This window comes from Thalassophryne amazonica, chromosome 13 (genome assembly GCF_902500255.1).
Source record: "Thalassophryne amazonica chromosome 13, fThaAma1.1, whole genome shotgun sequence".
Lineage (NCBI taxonomy): Eukaryota > Metazoa > Chordata > Actinopteri > Batrachoidiformes > Batrachoididae > Thalassophryne > Thalassophryne amazonica.
Window position 1 is genome coordinate 831934 of NC_047115.1, and position 17645 is coordinate 849578.

General features: G+C 39.0%; 1 protein-coding gene across 1 annotated transcript in view; it reads right to left on the reverse strand.

Moving 5' to 3' along the window:
- The window catches only part of LOC117523917 (cytochrome P450 26C1), a 32302-nt gene extending 22312 nt beyond the window's left edge, over positions 1-9990 (reverse strand). The window contains exon 1 of the mRNA XM_034185539.1: positions 9607-9990. Within this exon, the coding sequence (XP_034041430.1) occupies positions 9607-9813 (207 nt within the window). The 5' untranslated portion in view covers positions 9814-9990. The remainder of the gene's footprint in view (positions 1-9606) is intronic.
- Positions 9991-17645: the final 7655 nt, after the last annotated feature.

A 17645-nucleotide genomic window follows, 5' to 3' on the forward strand; every position in this document is an offset into this window, starting at 1 on the left:
CAATGCGTTATGTGATGCAAGTGACTTTTCAAGACACGTGAACATTTTAAATCCATCGTGAATGTCTGTGTTACGGCTCTCCCCTCGCTCAGGTCCTCAGCCGCCACACCAGAAACATGTTCTAAATGCAATTTCACACAGTGGAGGCACTCAGCTCATGCTAACATTAGCCCATTAGTATCGCATTATGTGACGCAAGGGAGTTTTCATACTAAGTTACAGTGTTAGTATCACATTATGTGACACTAGCAAGTTTTCATGCAGAGGTTAGCTTGTTAGCATTGCATTATGACATCTGTTAGCATCATGTCTTGTCATGTTATTCTCAAGGTTGGCGCTCAATCACTTCGGCAAAGTGACCAATCCGACGGTAAGAATTTGTACTTCCGTGACTGGCCGTTCAGTGATACCACGTTTGGGCTGTGTGCCGTTTTATTGAAATCAGTCTGTTTTTTATTGTCTCTAACTTCCTTCTAATGGCTAATTGACAACTATCATTGCCTGAAACAGTGAGATTTATACACAAAGCTGACCTAAAATGAACATTAAATTGACTTTATTGACGAATCTGGCCCGTTTGAAAAGTGACCAAACTACATGTATTTGTAGTGAGTTTGGCGATGTTTTCACCGAGAAACTCCGCGCCTCTATGTTAAATGCCCGGATGACCGACCTTGAGAATATGATACTTGTTAGCATCAAGTTATGTGATGACCATTAGTATTGCGTTATGTGATGCAAGTGTCTTTTCGAGGCACATGAATGATTAAATCTGTGGTGAAGCAGTTTGTGTTAAGGCCCTCCTCTCTTTCACATCCTCAGCAACCACAAGTGTGTATTTTTTGCTAAACACATTATAAATACAATTTTTCGCAATGGAGGCACTTATAGCTCTTGCTAACATTAGCTGTAATGTCAGTGACTTGAAATCACAGCTAATGCTAAGCTAATTATACAGCATAGCATGTTGTCTGTGGGGATCCACAGGCTCTAGATCGGATCGTGTTTATAAAATAGGTACTAGTTGACATTTTTCAAAGGAGGTAATAAATTAAGCAATGAGTTGAAATTTTGCGTGAGTCCAGAATGTTTTTAGAACCTTAGACTTCAACAGTTTTTATAGGAAGAACTTACCCTTTTATTTCCTGTTAATTACATAAATAATTTACTGTCTTAATTTATTTATAAATTGTTGAGGTTGTTGTTATCATATACACACTATTATTATTATTATTATTATTATTATTATTATTATGTATATGTTGCAGACATGAATAAGTGAAGCTCTTCAGCATCTCACCATGTCATTTAGGTCAGACTTTTTTTGAGTAAATGCTTCAGGGGAGCATTAGCATGGATAAAACCTTTCAGCTTTTGGGGGATCTGCTTCCCCAGACCCCCCGCCTTTTTAAGCATTTTTCTTTTTTGCCTTTCAGCTCCCGGGGGGGAGATCCACCCCACAGACCCCCTAATTACACCCCTCTTCCATAATTATTGTATGGCTTTGCCTTACAATATAAAGTGCCTTGGGGCAACTGTTTGTTGTGATTTGGCGCTATATAAATAAAATTGATTTGATTTGATTTGATTTAACCCCCTGCCACTTTAAACATTTTTTAAATGTAAATGTAAATTAATATTCAGAGTTTTCAGCTAGTTGACAGTAGGGCTGCACAATATGGCCAAATGATCATATCTCAATATTTTCATATCAATATGATATACGATATGACTGATTTGACACAAAGTGCAGCAACAGTGAAAATTAAACATTCTTAAACAAAACAGTAATAATCCCACACTCATTTTGCACTCATCATAAGGTTAGGATACTGTGCCCTCCACAAATATGGGAACACTTGGAATTTCACACATTTTAATTTGTTTATGTCATTTTAAATACAAGAAATACAAAAAAATATAAAGAATAAAAAATTATAAAATTATCTTCCTCAAACTCAAACTGAAAGCAAATCTCTAAAATGTAATAAAATCTTTAAATAATAATCAGTTTTATTGCCAGTTTTCTTCAGACAAGTCAGGAGATGGAAACATGAACATTTCCAAGTCACTGAATTACATCAATTATGAAGAAACATAAAAGTGTCTTTCACCAAAACATAAAATTTCAGCTTGCATCTCAGATGTACTTTCTGTCAAATTGTAGCTGAACTTTCAGGTCTTCTTTTTAAGAAAATCCTCCTCTACACCACTTCATCAGGAAGCAGGATTTTATATTTTTAATTCATTTATATCAAGTTGGAGAGATTTGCTTTCACTTTGTTTAAGGAAGATAACTTTAGATTTATTTATTTATTTATTTGTATTTGAAATGGCATAAACAAAGTAAAATGTGTGAAATGCCAAGTGTTCCAATACTTTTGAGTACAGCTGAGAAACACTCTGTGGTATGTGTATTTTTAAGTGAAATGCATCCATCATCCTGGTGTCACTCAGAGAGCAAAATTAAGAAGGTTATTTAAGTCCTTCGGACAGCAAAATTAATAGGTTATTTAATCAACAGCTGCCTGCTCGTTTAAAAAAAGTCAGTGGAAACACACACATATATAAGCCAACCCAAATTAAAGGAAAAATGCCATTTTTAACAACCTGGACCTCATTTCTGGCATAAAATACAGTCGTTTACTCACCAATATAACTTTGGTGTCATTATTAGTCCACGGTTCAAACAACATGTTCAGTTCAAATCTGAAGCAAACATTTTTCACTCTGGACTCAAAATTTGGCACTTCCTGTTTCAGTGTGAACTTGCCACTGAGTTCCTGCGAGATTCCATGGGATCTCATCTGTCAATCCAGGAAGCGTCGATCCAGCAAATGTTTGACATTTGACATTTCCTGTTTCACTGTGGACTCAAAATTTGGCACTTCCTGTTTGGGACTCCCTGTACCATGAGCGAGCTTTGCGCTGCTGCGTGGCACTTCACGGCACTTCGCTCGTATTATTGTTATTATTATTATTGTTGTTGTTGTTATTAGTATTCACATCAAATCAAATCAAAATCAATTTCATTTATACAGCGCCAAATCACAACAAACAGTTGCCCCAAGGCGCTTCATATTGTAAGGCAAAGCCATACAATAATTACAGAAAAACCCCAACAGTCAAAACGACCCCCTGTGAGCAAGCACTTGGCGACAGTAGGAAGGAAAAACTCCCTTTTAACAGGAAGAAACCTCCAGCAGAACCAGGCTCAGGGAGGGGCAGTCTTCTGCTGGGACTGGTTGGGGCTGAGGGAGAGAATCAGGAAAAAGACATGCTGTGGAGGGGAGCAGAGATCAATCACTAATGATTAAATGCAGAGTGGTGCATACAGAGCAAAAAGAGAAAGAAACACTCAGTGCATCATGGGAACCCCCGAGCAGTCTAAGTCTATAGCAGCATAACTAAGGGATGGTTCAGGGTCACCTGATCCAGCCCTAACTATAAGCTTTAGCAAAAAGGAAAGTTTTAAGCCTAATCTTAAAAGTAGAGAGGGTGTCTGTCTCCCTGATCTGAATTGGGAGCTGGTTCCACAGGAGAGGAGCCTGAAAGCTGAAGGCTCTGCCTCCCATTCTACTCTTACAAACCCTAGGAACTACAAGTAAGCCTGCAGTCTGAGAGCGAAGTGATCTGTTGGGGTGATATGGTACTATGAGGTCCCTAAGATAAGATGGGACCTGATTATTCAAAACCTTATAAGTAAGAAGAAGAATTTTAAATTCTATTCTAGAATTAACAGGAAGCCAATGAAGAGAGGCCAATATGGGTGAGATATGCTCTCTCCTTCTAGTCCCCGTTAGTACTCTAGCTGCAGCATTTTGAATTAACTGAAGGCTTTTTAGGGAACTTTTAGGACAACCTGATAATAATGAATTACAATAGTCCAGCCTAGAGGAAATAAATGCATGAATTAGTTTTTCAGCATCACTCTGAGACAAGACCTTTCTGATTTTAGAGATATTGCGCAAATACAAAAAAAGCAGTCTTACATATTTGTTTAATATGCGCATTGAATGACATATCCTGATCAAAAATGACTCCAAGATTTCTCACAGTATTACTAGAGGTCAGGATAATGCCATCCAGAGTAAGGATCTGGTTAGACACCATGTTTCTAAGATTTGTGGGGCCAAGTACAATAACTTCAGTTTTATCTGAGTTTAAAAGCAGGAAATTAGAGGTCATCCATGTCTTTATGTCTGTAAGACAATCCTGCAGTTTAGCTAATTGGTGTGTGTCCTCTGGCATCATGGATAGATAAAGCTGAATATCATCTGCGTAACAATGAAAATTTAAGCAATGCTGTCTAATAATACTGCCTAAGGGAAGCATGTATAAAGTGAATAAAATTGGTCCTAGCACAGAACCTTGTGGAACTCCATAATTAACCTTAGTCTGTGAAGAAGATTCCCCATTTACATGAACAAATTGTAATCTATTAGATAAATATGATTCAAACCACCGCAGCGCAGTGCCTTTAATAGCTATGGCATGCTCTAATCTCTGTAATAAAATTTTATGGTCAACAGTATCAAAAGCAGCACTGAGGTCTAACAGAACAAGCACAGAGATGAGTCCATTGTCTGAGGCCATAAGAAGAACATTTGTAACCTTCACTAATGCTGTTTCTGTACTATGATGAATTCTAAAACCTGACTGATGATCAGTTAGCTGTTTTACAACTACCCTTTCAAGAATTTTTGAGAGAAAAGGAAGGTTGGAGATTGGCCTATAATTAGCTAAGATAGCTGGGCCAAGTGATGGCTTTTTAAGTAATGGTTTAATTACTGCCACCTTAAAAGCCTGTGGTACATAGCCAACTAATAAAGATAGATTGATCATATTTAAGATCGAAGCATTAATTAATGGTAGGGCTTCCTTGAGCAGCATGGTAGGAATGGGGTCTAATAGACATGTTGATGGTTTGGAGGAAGTAACTAATGAAAATAACTCAGACAGAACAATCGGAAAGAAAGAGTCTAACCAAATACCGGCATCACTCGGCTCAATAGAGCTCTGACTCTTTGTCAGCCTGGCTACATTGCTGAAAAGAAACCTGGGGTTGTTCTTATTTTCTTCAATTAGTGATGAGTAGTAAGATGTCCTAGCTTTACGGAGGGCTTTTTTATAGAGCAACAGACTCTTTTTCCAGGCTAAGTGAAGATCTTCTAAATTAGTGAGACTCCATTTCCTCTCCAACTCACGGGTTATCTGCTTTAAGCTGCGAGTTTGTGAGTTATACCACGGAGTCAGGCACTTCTGATTTAAAGCTCTCTTTTTCAGAGGAGCTACAGCATCCAAAGTTGTCTTCAATGAGGATGTAAAACTATTGACGAGATACTCTATCTCACTCACAGAGTTTAGGTAGCTACTCTGCACTGTGTTGGTATATGGCATTAGAGAACATAAAGAAGGAATCATATCCTTAAACCTAGTTACAGCGCTTTCTGAAAGACTTCTACTGTAATGAAACTTATTCCCCACTGCCGGGTAGTCCATCAGAGTAAATGTAAATGTTATTAAGAAATGATCAGACAGAAGGGAGTTTTCAGGGAATACTGTTAAGTCTTCAATTTCCATACCATAAGTCAGAACAAGATCTAAGATATGATTAAAGTGGTGGGTGGACTCATTTACATTTTGAGCAAAGCCAATTGAGTCTAATAATAGATTAAATGCAGTGTTGAGGCTGTCATTCTCAGCATCTGTGTGGATGTTAAAATCGCCCACTATAATTATCTTATCTGAGCTAAAGTAGAGTATTGTTCATTTTATTTTATTACTATTACTTCTATTTTGTCATTTGATTTTTAAATGGAGCACAATGGAATTAAATGTTTTTTACTTTCTTTTGTCTTGTGTTTACCAGAACCAGAACGCTCGTAGCACGGGCCGAGGCGGAGGATTAGCAGCAATCTTCCATTCCAGCTTATTAATTAATCAAAAACCCAGACAGAGCTTTAATTCATTTGAAAGCTTGACTCTTAGTCTTGTCCATCCAAATTGGAAGTCCCAAAAAACAGTTTTTTTTGTTGTTATCTATCGTCCTCCTGGTCGTTACTGTGAGTTTCTCTGTGAATTTTCAGACCTTTTGTCTGACTTAGTGCTTAGCTCAGATAAGATAATTATAGTGGGCGATTTTAACATCCACATAGATGCTGAGAATGACAGCCTCAACACTGCATTTAATCTATTATTAGACTCTATTGGCTTTGCTCAAAATGTAAATGAGTCCACCCACCACTTTAATCATATCTTAGATCTTGTTCTGACTTATGGTATGGAAATTGAAGACTTAACAGTATTCCCTGAAAACCCCCTTCTGTCTGATCATTTCTTAATAACATTTACATTTACTCTGATGGACTACCCAGCAGTGGGGAATAAGTTTCATTACACTAGAAGTCTTTCAGAAAGCGCTGTAACTAGGTTTAAGGATATGATTCCTTCTTTATGTTCTCTAATGTCATATACCAACACAGTGCAGAGTAGCTACCTAAACTCTGTAAGTGAGATAGAGTATCTTGTCAATAGTTTTACATCCTCATTGAAGACAACTTTGGATGCTGTAGCTCCTCTGAAAAAGAGAGCTTTAAATCAGAAGTGCCTGACTCCGTGGTATAACACAAACTCGCAGCTTAAAGCAGATAACCCGTAAATTGGAGAGGAAATGGCGTCTCACTAATTTAGAAGATCTTCACTTAGCCTGGAAAAAGAGTCTGTTGCTCTATAAAAAAGCCCTCCGTAAAGCTAGGACATCTTACTACTCATCACTAATTGAAGAAAATAAGAACAACCCCAGGTTTCTTTTCAGCACTGTAGCCAGGCTGACAAAGAGTCAGAGCTCTATTGAGCCGAGTATTCCTTTAACTTTAACTAGTAATGACTTCATGACTTTCTTTGCTAATAAAATTTTAACTATTAGAGGAAAAAATTACTCATAACCATTCCAAAGACGTATCGTTATCTTTGGCTGCTTTCAGTGATGCCGGTATTTGGTTAGACTCTTTCTCTCAGATTGTTCTGTCTGAGTTATTTTCATTAGTTACTTCATCCAAACCATCAACATGTCTATTAGACCCCATTCCTACCAGGCTGCTCAAGGAAGCCCTACCATTATTTAATGCTTCAATCTTAAATATGATCAATCTATCTTTATTAGTTGGCTATGTACCACAGGCTTTTAAGGTGGCAGTAATTAAACCATTACTTAAAAAGCCATCACTTGACCCAGCTATCTTAGCTAATTATAGGCCAATCTCCAACCTTCCTTTTCTCTCAAAAATTCTTGAAAGGGTAGTTGTAAAACAGCTAACTGATCATCTGCAGAGGAATGGTCTATTTGAAGAGTTTCAGTCAGGTTTTAGAATTCATCATAGTACAGAAACAGCATTAGTGAAGGTTACAAATGATCTTCTTATGGCCTCAAACAGTGGACTCATCTCTGTGCTTGTTCTGTTAGACCTCAGTGCTGCTTTTGATACTGTTGACCATAAAAATTTATTACAGAGATTAGAGCATGCCATAGGTATTAAAGGCACTGCGCTGCGGTGGTTTGAATCATATTTATCTAATAGATTACAATTTGTTCATGTAAATGGGGAATCTTCTTCACAGACTAAGGTTAATTATGGAGTTCCACAAGGTTCTGTGCTAGGACCAATTTTATTCACTTTATACATGCTTCCCTTAGGCAGTATTATTAGACGGTATTGCTTAAATTTTCATTGTTACGCAGATGATACCCAGCTTTATCTATCCATGAAGCCAGAGGACACACACCAATTAGCTAAACTGCAGGATTGTCTTACAGACATAAGGACATGGATGACCTCTAATTTCCTGCTTTTAAACTCAGATAAAACTGAAGTTGTTGTACTTGGCCCCACAAATCTTAGAAACATGGTGTCTAACCAGATCTTTACTCTGGATGGCATTACCCTGACCTCTAGTAATACTGTGAGAAATCTTGGAGTCATTTTTGATCAGGATATGTCATTCAATGCGCATATTAAACAAATATGTAAGACTGCTTTTTTGCATTTACGCAATATCTCTAAAATTAGAAAGGTCTTGTCTCAGAGTGATGCTGAAAAACTAATTCATGCATTTATTTCTTCTAGGCTGGACTATTGTAATTCATTATTATCAGGTTGTCCTAAAAGTTCCCTGAAAAGCCTTCAGTTAATTCAAAATGCTGCAGCTAGAGTACTGACAGGGACTAGAAGGAGAGAGCATATCTCACCCATATTGGCCTCTCTTCATTGGCTTCCTGTTAATTCCAGAATAGAATTTAAAATTCTTCTTCTTCTTATAAGGTTTTGAATAATCAGGTCCCATCTTATCTTAGGGACCTCGTAGTACCATATCACCCCAATAGAGCGCTTCGCTCTCAGACTGCAGGCTTACTTGTAGTTCCTAGGGTTTGTAAGAGTAGAATGGGAGGCAGAGCCTTCAGCTTTCAGGCTCCTCTCCTGTGGAACCAGCTCCCAATTCAGATCAGGGAGACAGACACCCTCTCTACTTTTAAGATTAGGCTTAAAACTTTCCTTTTTGCTAAAGCTTATAGTTAGGGCTGGATCAGGTGACCCTGAACCATCCCTTAGTTATGCTGCTATAGACGTAGACTGCTGGGGGGTTCCCATGATGCACTGTTTCTTTCTCTTTTTGCTCTGTATGCACCACTCTGCATTTAATCATTAGTGATCGATCTCTGCTCCCCTCCACAGCATGTCTTTTTCCTGGTTCTCTCCCTCAGCCCCAACCAGTCCCAGCAGAAGACTGCCCCTCCCTGAGCCTGGTTCTGCTGGAGGTTTCTTCCTGTTAAAAGGGAGTTTTTCCTTCCCACTGTAGCCAAGTGCTTGCTCACAGGGGGTCGTTTTGACCGTTGGGGTTTTACATAATTATTGTATGGCCTTGCCTTACAATATAACGCGCCTTGGGGCAACTGTTTGTTGTGATTTGGCGCTATATAAATAAAATTGATTGATTGATTGATTGATATTTTACAGTTTAATTGCTACAAAGATTCAACAGATTATAGACAAAATAAAGTGTATTTTGTTTTCTACCTCATAGTTCTCAAATGCTATGACTAAGGAAATCTACTACTAAAATAGTTAGCTCTTGAGATTTTATACATTTTTACTTCATTAATTTAATTCAATTAATTTACTAAAAGATAAATAAAAAAATAAATACTTTATTTCAGACTCCCAACTGGATCCATAAAAACATTAAAATACATAAATCTATAGATAACTGCATAAAACAGATAAATATATAAAACCTGGCGGGGGTTGCGTGTTCTTTTCCTGTTGTATAGACGTCGTTGAAACGTTACGTCACTGCGCATCAATCCCGCACGTGTCACAACAGATGAGCACGCGCGGCTTTTCAGAGCGTTTCTTGTTGATCGTCAGTATCTCATCGGTTCCATACAAGAGTCGATATATTGATCTGTGAGCGCAGGAGAATCCGAGCGCCGCAGCGCCTGAAGGTCCGCGTGGAACTTAAAAAACAACAGCAACAAACAGACAAACAAACAAACAGCAGACGTGCACCCTCTCTCCGTCTCACTCACGCGCATTCACACTCTCTCACCTGGAACAGCCAGTGGAAGGTCTCGCCCACCAGGGGCCAGCCCATGGAGCCCCTCGGCAGCGGCAGGCTGCTCTCCGTGTCCCGTGTCAGACTCCAGCGGAGGCTCCACAGCTGCCGGGTCAGAACCAGCAGCAGGAACGCAGACAGCACTGAGGTAAGCGCGACGGCCAGAGACGACAGCGCCCCGAACTGGGCCAGGGGGAACATCTCGTCTGAGCCGCGTCGCTTGCCAGCATCCACCTGCGTCCGTGCGTAAAAGGCGCGTGTGTGCCGTGTTCCAAACTCAGCGCAAATGTGACGCCTCCTCCTCTCCCCCTGCTGGAATAAAACAGTGAGTGAGCGCGTTCAGTCTCCACTGCGTCATAAAAACGAGGAAGGAGCTAAACTCTGTCTGAACTCACCTCCGTCCCGCGGAGGCTGAGCCCGTGACAGCCGAGCTGGACCCCTGCCACCGAGATGCCGCCTCCTCCAAAAGGTCATGTGACCGTTTGTTTGTTTGTTTGTCGTCATGATTACTCAAAATCTTTCAACAGCCTTCGCCACAAAGAACCAGTTTAGTTTCACTGATGTGCGTTATGAATCTTTTCTCTACTTCATTAACTGAAGCGGCTTTTTTTTTTTTATCTGAAGCCCGACAAGGTCCTGGGTTCGATTCCGACCTGCTCCTTTCTGTGCGTGTCTCCCCACTGCCAGAGACAAACAGGTTCGGTGAACTGGAGCTGATGAGGTGTGAGTGAGTGAGTGAGTGAGTGAGTGAGTGAGTGAGTGAGTGAGTGAGTGAATGAATGAATAAATGATTGAGTTGATCATTTTCGGTTGTGTGTTGCTGCAAAATAAACCTTCACGGGACTGAAGCTGATGACGTCCTGCTCATCTTTTTTATTTCTTTTCAGATTCTCCTTCTGTTCCAATGTAGAGCCAAATTCATCCTGTAGATCGTTTTTATTGGTGATATTTAACGCATAAAAAATTCAAAAAGTTTATTCTGGTAAAATTTGAGGATATATTAACTATATCCTCATTTTCTGAAATGTCAGACACCAAAATAAATAATTTGAAAAAATAATAAGTGAATATTCATGGTATTTTTATTTTCGTCTCTTTTCTTTTTTTTTTTCCACGGATGAAGAGGAACGTGAGGAACATGTCTTTCGTGCGGCTGAGGAGCAGCTGTCACAGTTTACAAGTTTACATGCGCCGGCTTGTCGATCTCTCGGTACAGTTCAGGGGGCTCAGCCGCCGGCGCACTTTTATGGAGCAATAAATCAGCTGCAAAGAATTTGTCTACAGTGTGCTGCAGCAGCACTCAACAGGAACAGGATGGAAGTTTAACAGAATTTAACATTCAAAAAAGGAGTCTTACCGCGAAGCAGCGTTCAAAGGTCGTGTGCGTAAAGAGCGTCTCCGTCTCCTGCACGCGCGCAAAACCGGCGACTGTTCCTCCACAGCGCGCGGGCTGCGGGGGTTTTATACATCAAGCTGCGCGCGCCGTGACCCACCTTCAACGCGTGACGTGGAGACGTGGACTGAATATTGAAGAGGAGAGGATTATTTAGGATGGGGGGGGGGGGGGGGGGGGTGACGGTGTTACGCACAAGTTTGTCGTATTTCAGTTTGCAGTGCCACACACACACACACACACACACACACACACACACACACACACACACACACACACACACACACACACACACACACACACACACACACACACACACACACACACACACACACACACACACAGTGTTTCAGGTTCGGGTTTATATGAGTGATGCTGAAAAACAGGTTTGTGTGCCGCTCCGAGATGAATCCGGATTCGTTGACTCTACAGAGGAGAAGCTTTCTGTCAGTCTTTCCTATTTTAAGGATTTATTCGATTTTAAGAATTGAAGGATTTTATTTTTTTTAATTTTTGTAATAAAATAAAGATATTTCTACATTGTTGCATTCATTCAGATGTGGATTCTGGAATGAATTATCCGGTTATTTCCCGTCGTTATACGCAGCAGCGTTGACGCAAATTGATTTTAAAGCGACACCCAAGAGAGAAAAAAGTCCCGCTATAAATCTCTGGTTTTAGATCATTTTAAGTTCCCGTTTTTACATTTGTTTGGTTTTTGGCCTTTAAAGTGAAGATGTTCGTTCTGTCGCCAGCTTTTAATTTTAACGCGCAAACGGACCCGTTTTCGGGTCAAAACAATGACATCAATACTAACCTGCAAGTTAATTTAAAATATATTTTTAAAAAGAAAGACAGTGGCCTCACACGTCTCATCACAAAAAAAAAGTTTTAGAAGTCGAAGAAAAAATAGATGAAATGCTATTTTAATCCCGGATTATAATCCAGACGAGGGGAAAACTGGTGCGTTTAAAATTAAATAATAACAAAACACAGCATTACTGGAGTTAAATAGCGTAATGAAATTGGTCAATTTAAAGAAGTGAAATTCTTCCAGCAGCAACACGTAAATGTGAGAAAAATGTCCAACACACTTGAGCCGACATTAAATTTCAGGGTTTTGTTTAGTTTTTCCTGTTTGTTTGTGGTTTGAATGAAATCTCTTTTCTCCTGAGCTGGCAGACAGCTCATTAACAGTTTGGATTTAGATGATAACGGTTCAGATTATTTCAGACGGTAAACAGACACGTGACCGCTCAGGCTGCGCGCGCTCGTGGAAACGCTGTTGATTTTAACACCTTAAATCATTTCATTTATGGCCTTAAAGTCACAAAATAATCTCATTTACACACACACACAAACACTTGGAACCCCACCGAAGTGACAAAAGTTCAACCTGAGTTCACGGTGCCAGAAAAAAATCAGTTCGGTGTCCTTAAAAAAAAAAAAAATCAACAATTTATTTATTTATTTCTGCTATGAAAATACATTTAATTCACGACTTTTTTTTGTAGTTGGAAGCTGCTTTTATTTTTTTTATTTTTTCCATTTGTTGACATATTTTAATCAAGAATTTTGGCAAGGAGAATTTTTATTCAAGAATTTATCTGTCTATCTATCTATCTATCTGTTTTTCAGTTTAATTTATTTCATTTATATAGCGCCAAATCACAACAAAGTTGCCTCAAGGTGCTTCACACAAGGTCTAACCTTACCAACCCCCAGAGCAACTCCCTCTGAGGAAGAGACCTTAAGCAGACCAGATTCAAGGGGGTGATCCTCTGCTTGGGCCATGATACAGACATAAATTACAAAACAATTCACAAAAGGAATATACAGGAAATGTTGCCGGTGCACAGGACAGGAGGGTTTCAGAAACAGATACCACACCCATCTCTGGATGGAGCTGCACCTCAAACAGAGAGAAAAAAACAGAATCAGGCATCAGAAAGACAACAAATACAGTATAATTTGTCAGCATTAAACAACAAGAAAAACAGAGAAATACTAAGATGATCGTCAGCCACGAGCCCTAAGCTTCACTAAAAGACTCAGACTCTAAAACATTGCAGCTGTGTCTAGTTATGTCCACTTGCTGCCTCTCGTTTTGGATGATGAACTCAACTTTACAAATTGAGTTCAACATCCAAAACCTGTAAGAGCTCTTTATGTTAACGAGAGGTAGCAAGTGGACATAACTAGACACAGCTGCAATGTTTTAGAGTGCAGACTTCAGATACTGAGGCCGCGGCACGCTCCGTTTCCTCATGAAATGAATTTAAAAGAGTAAAAAGCATTGTAACATAGTATGCCAGTATGCTAGCCATACGAAAGGGAAAATAAGTCTATCTATCCATCCATCCATCTATCTATGTTAAATCTTCATATGTGAATCAACAAACCGAGTAAAATCTTTATATTCCCATTAAGGCATTTTGTCATCAGGAAGACATTTATGTTTTCTATCTTTGTACTACTACTACATTGTAAAGAATTCTCCTGTAAATTAACAGTAAGTTACTGGTAGCAGGTTGCCAGTAACTTACTGTTAATTTTACCGTTTCCTACAATTATCTATTTTACAGTAAGTTACTGTAATCATAACAGCCACTGAATTACAGTATATTGCTGTATTTTCTTGAATTCACAGTAAAATACTGGCAGCAGTGTTGCCAGTATTTTACTGTTTTTCTACAGTTTGGTTACTGTTAATTAATTTACAGTTTCTTACTGTTAGAATACTAAGTACTAAAACATAATATAGTGCTGTGTTTTATTTAATTTATAATATGCTAGTGGCAGGGTAGAAACAATATTCTTTTTTCTCCCATTAGCAATGGACTATAACAGTAATCTCAAATACAGTACCATGCTGTATTTCCGTTGTGAATAAACATCACTGTCAGTATTCATGACAACCAATTAAGCACTGTCTTAACTGTAACCTTGATTAGCAATTTTAATGTGTATTCTTTATTCTATACAACATATAGCCTACTGTAATGATGTACTTAACTAAAATGCAGCAATACAAAATCTATGGAAAAGAAGAGACTTACATGATTAATTATAAGGACATTTATTAAAAGTAAGGCATTACTTCATTCAATCAGCAACTCCATCAATACATAAACTAAAGGTTCACACCTTAAAAGCAAAACTCAAATATACATTTTAAAAGTGAAAACTCAAAGTGAAGGTTCGCACCTTAAAAGTCAAAATTCAAACTTATACTTAAAACTGAAAACTCAAACATAAAGTGAAAGTTTACACCTTAAAAGTTCAAAATTCAAAAAAGGCTGAAAAAAAGCTGGGGTAGAGCGCTCTTACTCACCTTTCAACCAGGTACTTGAGCAAAGTGGCTACCTGGGGATTCACTATGGCCGACTTTTTTGAACAACTCTGCTTGTCCTCTTGGAAGTGGCCGTGGCACGACTGGCCTTGGTTCACCTTTCAGGATTGATCCCAACGTATCACCTGAAAAACAGTAGTCTGAGATCAGAGGTTTGACATAAATAAAGTCTGCTATAATAGAGCATGGCTGGGTAATAAAATCAGATGTCAACCTATAATCAAATACATTGATAACTGTTGTGATGATATTTCAGGGATGGCTATTGGTGCATTCCAAACATATGTACATACAGGATTGTTGATAAACAATCACAAGTAATTTGGATGTAATGACCAACCAGACAAGATGATTATTGTTTACATAAGTGAACTTTATATATTGTTAATTTCATTTTCAATTTCAATTTTTAAACTCAGATAAAACTGAAGTTATTGTACTTGGCCCCACAAATCTTAGAAACATGGTGTCTAACCAGATCCTTACTCTGGATGGCATTACCCTGACCTCTAGTAATACTGTGAGAAATCTTGGAGTCATTTTTGATCAGGATATGTCATTCAAAGCGCATATTAAACAAATATGTAGGACTGCTTTTTTGCATTTACGCAATATCTCTAAAATCAGAAAGGTCTTGTCTCAGAGTGATGCTGAAAAACTAATTCATGCATTTATTTCCTCTAGGCTGGACTATTGTAATTCATTATTATCAGGTTGTCCTAAAAGTTCCCTAAAAAGCCTTCAGTTAATTCAAAATGCTGCAGCTAGAGTACTGACAGGGACTAGAAGGAGAGAGCATATCTCACCCATATTGGCCTCTCTTCATTGGCTTCCTGTTAATTCTAGAATAGAATTTAAAATTCTTCTTCTTACTTATAAGGTTTTGAATAATCAGGTCCCATCTTATCTTAGGGACCTCGTAGTACCATATCACCCCAATAGAGCGCTTCGCTCTCAGACTGCAGGCTTACTTGTAGTTCCTAGGGTTTGTAAGAGTAGAATGGGAGGCAGAGCCTTCAGCTTTCAGGCTCCTCTCCTGTGGAACCAGCTCCCAATTCAGATCAGGGAGACAGACACCCTCTCTACTTTTAAGATTAGGCTTAAAACTTTCCTTTTTGCTAAAGCTTATAGTTAGGGCTGGATCAGGTGACCCTGAACCATCCCTTAGTTATGCTGCTATAGACGTAGACTGCTGGGGGGTTCCCATGATGCACTGTTTCTTTCTCTTTTTGCTCTGTATGCACCACTCTGCATTTAATCATTAGTGATTGATCTCTGCTCCCCTCCACAGCATGTCTTTTTCCTGGTTCTCTCCCTCAGCCCCAACCAGTCCCAGCAGAAGACTGCCCCTCCCTGAGCCTGGTTCTGCTGGAGGTTTCTTCCTGTTAAAAGGGAGTTTTTCCTTCCCACTGTAGCCAAGTGCTTGCTCACAGGGGGTCGTTTGACCGTTGGGGTTTTACATAATTATTGTATGGCCTTGCCTTACAATATAACGCGCCTTGGGGCAACTGTTTGTTGTGATTTGGCGCTATATAAAAAAAAAATTGATTGAATTGATTGATTTCAATTTATGTCATTACAGCACCATAATAGAGTTAACCCCACAATTTAATGTCAAAGTGAGTGCTGCGAATAAGGTCATTTGGACGAGTTAAGCCTTACCTTTAAATGAATTCAAGTGTGCAGGCAGCCTCCTCTCAGTACTGTAGGTTAAAGATGATGTACACTGAAAACAGAGCACTTACACACTCTGTCCCACCTGAAATATAAAATTAGAGTTATTTCCGAAAGCATCTTGAAAATATCTCTAATTGGATGAATATGCATGCTTTGCTGGGATGAATATAACTTCAGCTCATCTGATGTGAAATAAATAGTGTGTTCAATCACTAAATACATACCAAGCAGCATTAGGCGAGGAGTCCAGGGTAGGGTGAGGGTCTTCTCGATATCAGCCACTGTGCACGATGACTATAGGGCACAGAAAATATATACATGTTGTAAGAATATTATTCAATGCAATAAAAATTTAAGAAAGAAGAGGAACAAACTTACATCTGCAAGAAGGACGAGCCCATCCGTGGGCTCTCTGAAATGGGCTATCAGCAGCTGGACAGATGGGGTGTCACCTCAGCATCCTCAGCCTGGGAGAGGACCGTCTGAACATCTTTGTTTCTAGTTTTGCTCCAAAAGTATTCAACAATAGCTCTCTACATTCTATAAATGGCACCTTCCAGGAGACATTAAGGTCTGTGAGAAGCTCAAAATGAGAATAGATGCCCCTCTGGTTGAAGGAGTAAATCCGACAGCAATAAAAACTGCCAATACAAAAACACAAACATTTTAGCTCAGTGTTTCATATGACTCAGTTCAACACTGAAAACAAATGCTTTGGCAGAAGAGTTTAACAGATGGGCCTATTGCATCGTAAGCATGAGCTAGCCAGCATTTTCTCACAGCAATTCTTGTATCCTGATCGCAATGACTAACATTAACATATAACCCCAAACATCCGTACCATCGTACATTAACAGTGTTAATGCTCACAGTTTATCATGGTGTTTGATTGACCTTGATACAGATATGCACAGCGAACATGAAATAAAAGAGCCAAACAATTTAAGCGCCCTTGTGTGGTTAACGTTATCCCACTCAGGCAACTCACATTACTGTCAAGCTGTAGAGTTGCGTTACATGAAGTTACACTATGCTTCACCATTCATGATAGAGTTTCATCAAGTGCGCTTACCAGGGAAACAAGTGGTACAACAACACCAGACAGATGTATGAGGGTATTTAAATCAACTCACTGTGTCCAGAATGTAGGATTAAGATGGATCCAAAACAAGTTGAAGAAAGTCCAGATCTGTACTCTTCCATGTGTCCTGTATTTTTACTGCCTCTACCATTTATTCAAAGCTCACTCCCAGAATTCAACACTATTTACAGTATATTGTACTATTTTCTTGGAAATGGGAAGCTGCCCATAAATGTTACCCAGGATGCATTGCTTCCTACAGTTGCAGTGTTACAGTGTACTAATAATAAGCAGAATTTAAGTTTGTGATCAGTAATTAAGTTATTGAAATATTATTGTGATCTTATGTATTTGTTTGTTTGTGGTTGGAGGACGTCACTCACACAGGCTAACAATTTGGAAACACCTGAGTCCTCTCATTTTTCCCCACATTTCAAAAGAACATTAAAAAACATCAGTGTAAAAGAAAAACTAACAAACGTTTCAGATGTTTCTGTCTGTATATTAGTGTGCATGAAGGCCGTGCCGAA